Genomic DNA, 6,000 nt, shown 5'->3' with positions numbered 1-6,000 from the left:
TTATTATCATCATAACTCACTGTCTCCAGCTGCTCTCCTGCTCTCCCTGTATCTCTCCCTCACGTCATCTCTTCCTCTCTAACTTTCTCTCCCCGTCTTTCCTTTCCTTTATCTCCTTCTCTCCTTCCCTTTATCTCTCCTTCTCTCCTTCCATTTATCTCTCCCTCTAACTTTCTCTCCTTCTCTCCTTCCCCTTATCTCTCCTTCTCTCCTTCACTCTGTCTCTCCTTCTTTAACTTTCTCTCACCATCTTTCCTTTCCTTTATCTCTCTTTCTCTCTTTCCCTTTATCTCTCCCTCTCTCCTTCCCTTTATCTCTCCTTCTCTCCTTCCCTTATCTCTCCCTCTAACTTTCTCTCCTTCTCTCCTTCCCCTTATCTCTCCTTCTCTCCTTCACTCTGTCTCTCCTTCTTTAACTTTCTTTCACCATCTTTCCTTTCCTTTATCTCTCTTTCTCTCCTTTCCTTTATCTCTCCCTCTCTCCTTTCCTTTATCTCTCCCTCTCAAACTTTATCTCTCAGTCTCTCCCTCTTTATCTCTCCCTATCTCCTTCCCTTCATCTCTCCCTCTCGAACTTTATCTCTCCCTCTCACCTTCTCTTCTCTGATGTCTAATCCTTCTTGTGTTCCTACTCTCTATTTAATTTCCTTTAACTCTCCTCAGAGTTCTCTCTTCCTCTTTTCCTCTCTATCTCTCATATGTTCCTTTTCCGTTTTTCCCTTCGTTTTCTTTCTCTGTCTGTGTTTGAATCTTCTTTCCTGTCGTCTAGAGTCTACTGTGTGTGTGTGTGTGTGTGTGTGTGTGTGTGTGTGTGTGTGTGTGTGTGTGTGTGTGTGTGTGTGTGTGTGTGTGTGTGTGTGTGTGTGTGTGTGTGTCTCCTGTGGGTCTCTCTCCAGTGAGCTATCATCAGTACTTTACAGGGCTCATATTTTCTGGCTTAGACCTGAAAATCCCCCAGAGATTTATCAAAGCTGCTGTGAAGAGTCAAATACAACACACACACACACACACTCACACACTCACAACACACTCACACAACACACACACACACTCACAACACACACAACACACACACACTCACTCACAACTCACTCACACACATTCACAACACACACACACACACACACACACACTCACTCACAACTCACTCACACACACTCACACACACACACACACACACACACACACACACACACACTCAAGCAGAGAGTTTTTCTTTTTTGGGTGAGGCTCGTCACTTCTTCCCGAGACAAAAATGCTGTGTATCCACTGCAGAGGACTGTGTGTGTATGTGTGTGTGTGTGTGTGTGTGTGTGTGTGTGTGTGTGTGTGTGTGTGTGTGTGTGTGTGTGTGTGTGTGTGTGTGTGTGTGTGTGTGTGTGTGTGTGTGTGTGTGTGTGTGTATCTAGTGCAGAGGACTGTGTGTGCTTGTGGTTCCTCATTTCAATATTCCTCACAGGAAATGGCTTTATCTTCTTTAGAAAGTAGTAAAGTTAGCTCAGAGGAAGATAGTGACAGCTCTGCCATTTATTCGCTCTCTCTCTCTCTCTCTTTCTCTCTATTTCTCTCTCTCTCTGTTTCTCTCTCTCTCTCGCTCTCTCTCTTTCTCTCTCTGTCAATCTCTCTCTGTCTCTCTCTCTCTATCTCTCTCTTTCTTTCTCTCTCTCTCTGTCTCTCTCTCTCTCTGTCTCTCTCTGTCTCTCTCTCTCTGTCTCTCTCTCTCTATCTCTCTCTTTCTTTCTCTCTCTCTCTGTCTCTCTCTCTCTCTGTCTCTCTCTCTCTGTCTCTCTCTTTCTCTCTCTCTTTCTCTCTATTTCTCTCTATTTTTCTCTCTCTCCTCTCTCTCTCTTTCTCTCTCTCTCTCTATTTCTCTCTCTCTCGCTCTGTCTGTCTGTATCTGTTTCTCTCTCTCTCCTTACAACATGCATCACACCACATGGGCTTCTGTCTCTAAAATGGAGGATGTATTTTAGCGGCTGGTATTTAAAATGGCATTGATTACAATCTCTTCCTTCTCTCTGTCTCTATTCTTCCTTCGCTTTCTGTTCATCCTTCTCCTCCCTTCTCTCTCTTTTCATACCCTTAGTTTTGGTATCATTCTACAATGATTAGATTCAGATATTAACTATTTATTATATTCTTCCCCGCTCCCTATCTTCCTCCATCTTCCTCCATCTCCGTCGCTCTCTCTCCATCTCCCTCTCTCTCTCCATCTCTCCCTAACTCTCCTTCTCCATCTCTCCCTCTCTCGCTCTCTCTCTCCCTCTCTCTCCCTCTCTCTCTCTCGCTCCCTCTCCCCCTCTCTCCCTCTCCCTCTCTCCCTCTCCCTCTCTCTCTCCATCTCTCCCTCCCTGTCCCTCTCTCCCTCTCCCTCTCTCTCTCCATCTCTCCCTCCCTCTCTCTCTCTCCCTCCCACCCCCTTCTCCCTCTCCATCTCTCTCTCTCTCTCTCCTCTCTCTCTCTCTCTCTCTCTCTCTCTCTCTCTTCCCCCATCTCTCCCTCCCTCTCCCTCTCCCTCTCCCTTTCCCTCTCCATCTCTCCCTCCCTCTCATCTCTCCCTCTCACACCCTCCATCTTCATCTTCCTCTCCATCTCCCTCCTCCCATCTCTCCCCCTCCCATCTCTCGCTCCAGTTTTCCCATACCGTAAGGGTGGTCCTCCCCCTCTCCCTCCCCGTATGTCCAAGCCTATCATCTCTGTGAGGGCTCAGAGTAGTACAGAGTCTACCCAGGATACCTACTTCCAGAACACAGGCCAGCCTGCCCTGGGACGACCCAGACAACACCATAGCCACTCTGTCGACCTTGGAATCACTGATGGTAGGTCAACTAAGTCTAAATGCACCTTTTGCATAAATTCATAACATTTTGAATGAGTGAGATTTGGAGGAGTGAGATTTGGAGGAGTGAGATTTGGATGAGTGAGATTTGGAGGAGTGAGATTTGAATGAGTGAGATTTGGATGAGTGAGATTTGGATGAGTGAGATTTGGAGGAGTAAGATTTGAATGTGTGAGATTTGGATGAGTGAGATTTGGATGAGTGAGATTTGGATGAGTGAGACTTTGATGAGTGAGATTTGGATGAGTGAATGGGTAAACTTGTGGATGATTGAGGCCTCCCGAGTGGCGCAGTAGTCTAAGACACTGCATCGCAGTGCTAGCTGTGCCACGAGAGATTCTGGGTTCGAGTCCAGGCTCTGTCGCCGCCGGCCGCAACCAGGAGGCCCAATTGGCCCAGCGTCGTCCGGGTTAGGGGAGGGTTTGGCCAGCAGGGATGTCCTTGTCTCATCGCGCTCTAGCGACTCCAAGGCGGGCCGGGCGCAGTGCACGCTGACACGGTCGCCAGGTGCACGGTGTTTTCCTCCGACACATTGGTGCGGCTGGTTTCCGGGTTAAGCGGGTGTTGTGTCAAGAAGCAGTGCGGCTTGGTTGTGTCGTGTTTCAGAGGACGCGCGGCTCTCGACCTTCGCCTCTCCAGAGTCCGTACGGGAGTTGCAGCGATGGGACAAGACTGTAACTACCAATACCACAAAATTGGTAAGAAAAAGGGGTAAAAAATTCAATATATATATAAATACGCTCTACTGTTCAAAAGTTTGAGGTCACTTAGAAATGTCCTTGTATTTGAAAGAAAAGCTAAATAAAATGTCCATTAAAATAACATCAAATTGATCAGAAATACAGTGTAGACATGGTTAATGTTGTAAATGACTATTGTAGCTGGAAACGGCAGATTTTTAATGGAATATCTACATAGGCGTACAGAGGCCCATTATCAGCAACCATCACTCCTGTGTTCCAATGGCACGTTGTGTTAGCTAATCCAAGTTTATCATTTTAAAAGGCTAATTGATCATTAGAAAACCCTTTTGCAATTATGTTAGCACAGCTGAAAACTGTTGTTCTGATTAAAGAAGCAATAAAACTGTTCTTCTTTAGACTAGTTCAGTATCTGGAGCATCAGCATTTGTGGGTTCGATTACAGGCTCAAAATGGCCAGAAACAAAGACCTTTCTTCTGAAACTCGTCAGTCTATTCTTGTTCTGAGAAATGAAGGCTATTCCATGTGAGAAATTGCCAAGAAACTGAAGATCTCGTACAACGCTGTATACTACTCCCTTCACAGAACAGCACAAACTGTCTCTAACCAGAATAGAAAGAGGAGTGGGAGGCCCCGGTGCACAACAGAGCAAGAGGACAAGTACATTAGAGTGTCTAGTTTGAGAAACAGGCGCCTCACAAGTCTTCAACTGGCAGCTTCATTAAATAGTACCCGCAAAACACCAGTCTCAACGTCAACAGTGAAGAGGCGACTCCGGGATGCTGGCCTTCTAGGCAGAGTTCCTCTGTCCAGTGTCTGTGTTCTTTTGCACATCTTAATCTTTTATTTTTATTGGCCAGTCTGAGATATGGCTTTTTCTATTGCAACTCTGCCTGTGTGTCTGGTCAGACCTCCAGGGGATCCAATCCAACTACATCATGTATCTCCTGTCTGTCTCTGTAGTTGTGGTGTCTGGTCAGCCCTCCAGGGGATCCAATCCAACTACATCATGTATCTCCTGTCTGTCTCTGTAGTTGTGGTGTCTGGTCAGCCCTCCAGGGGATCCAATCCAACTACATCATGTATCTCCTGTCTGTCTCTGTAGTTGTGGTGTCTGGTCAGCCCTCCAGGGGATCCAATCCAACTACATCATGTATCTCCTGTCTGTCTCTGTAGTTGTGGTGTCTGGTCAGCCCTCCAGGGGATCCAATCCAACTACATCATGTATCTCCTGTCTGTCTCTGTAGTTGTGGTGTCTGGTCAGCCCTCCAGGGGATCCAATCCAACTACATCATGTATCTCCTGTCTGTCTCTGTAGTTGTGGTGTCTGGTCAGACCTCCAGGGGATCCAATCCAACTACATCATGTATCTCCTGTCTGTCTCTGTAGTTGTGGTGTCTGGTCAGACCTCCAGGGGATCCAATCCAACTACATCATGTATCTCCTGTCTGTCTCTGTAGTTGTGGTGTCTGGTCAGACCTCCAGGGGATCCAATCCAACTACATCATGTATCTCCTGTCTGTCTCTGTAGTTGTGGTGTCTGGTCAGACCTCCAGGGGATCCAATCCAACTACATCATGTATCTCCTGTCTGTCTCTGTAGTTGTGGTCTCTGGTCAGCCCTCCAGGGGATCCAATCCAACTACATCATGTATCTCCTGTCTGTCTCTGTAGTTGTGGTCTCTGGTCAGCCCTCCAGAGAAGGAGGTTACTACACAGGATCAGGACAAGGCCGCTCCCGCCAGCACTCCAACTCAGCCGAGAGTCTGGACGGGGTCCTCCGGGGTGGCCGGGAGCTGATGCCCTATGGAGGAGGAGGACAGGGACCCATCAGAGTCAAACACAGCGGCTCCGCGGATAGTCTCCTGGAGGGGCCCAGGGGAAGGGAGAGGGGAGAGAGGGATGTGAGGCGGGCAGGGGGGAGTCTGTGGAAGTCTGCCTCCCTCCCACAGAACAGTATGGTGCTGAGTAAGATGGGAGGAGGAGGAGGAGGAGGAAGAGGAGGAGGAGGAAGGAATTCGAGGCCTTCTATCGCTGTACAGGTAAACGTGTTGAGGAGGGCTTTTTTACGTGTCATGTTTTTATAGAGATGTAATTCATTCCCATGTTTCTGTTTGTTTATTTCAGTGTGTCCTAAAGCAGGTACATTTAATACATTTGTTTTAAGTGTAAATAAAATGTGTTTGAATGAAATCTGACCTTTGACCCTGTGTGTGTGTGTCAGGTGGACAGCTCGGGGACCCTGTCAGACTCGGACGCGGAGAGCAAGGCTCTGAGAGAGGTTCACTCTATAGGAGTGCAGGTGGAGGAGGACAAGAGGTACTGTTATAACACTCAATACTGTTATAAGACCACTTATAACACTTACATGAACAGTTCTGAACTATATAGGGCTGCAGGTGGAGGAGGACAAGAGGTACTGTTATTATCGCAGCTCACTCCACTGTAAGGAGAAATATTG

The 6,000-nt window shown here is 47.4% G+C and overlaps 1 protein-coding gene across 1 annotated transcript in view; it reads left to right on the top strand.

Annotated features, from left to right (window-relative positions):
• Positions 1-6,000, top strand: part of LOC106593151 (disks large-associated protein 3) — a 145,613-nt gene that overhangs the window by 123,666 nt on the left and 15,947 nt on the right. Inside the window, exons 6-8 of the mRNA XM_045709618.1 lie at positions 2,633-2,818; positions 5,214-5,581; positions 5,764-5,858. Coding sequence (XP_045565574.1) covers positions 2,633-2,818; positions 5,214-5,581; positions 5,764-5,858 — 649 coding nt within the window. The remainder of the gene's footprint in view (positions 1-2,632; positions 2,819-5,213; positions 5,582-5,763; positions 5,859-6,000) is intronic.

Source organism: Salmo salar, chromosome ssa27 (genome assembly GCF_905237065.1).
Source record: "Salmo salar chromosome ssa27, Ssal_v3.1, whole genome shotgun sequence".
In the NCBI taxonomy this organism is placed as follows: Eukaryota; Metazoa; Chordata; class Actinopteri; order Salmoniformes; family Salmonidae; genus Salmo; species Salmo salar.
The sequence above is the reverse complement of the archived record's forward strand: the minus strand, read 5'-3'. Positions and strand labels throughout refer to the sequence as shown.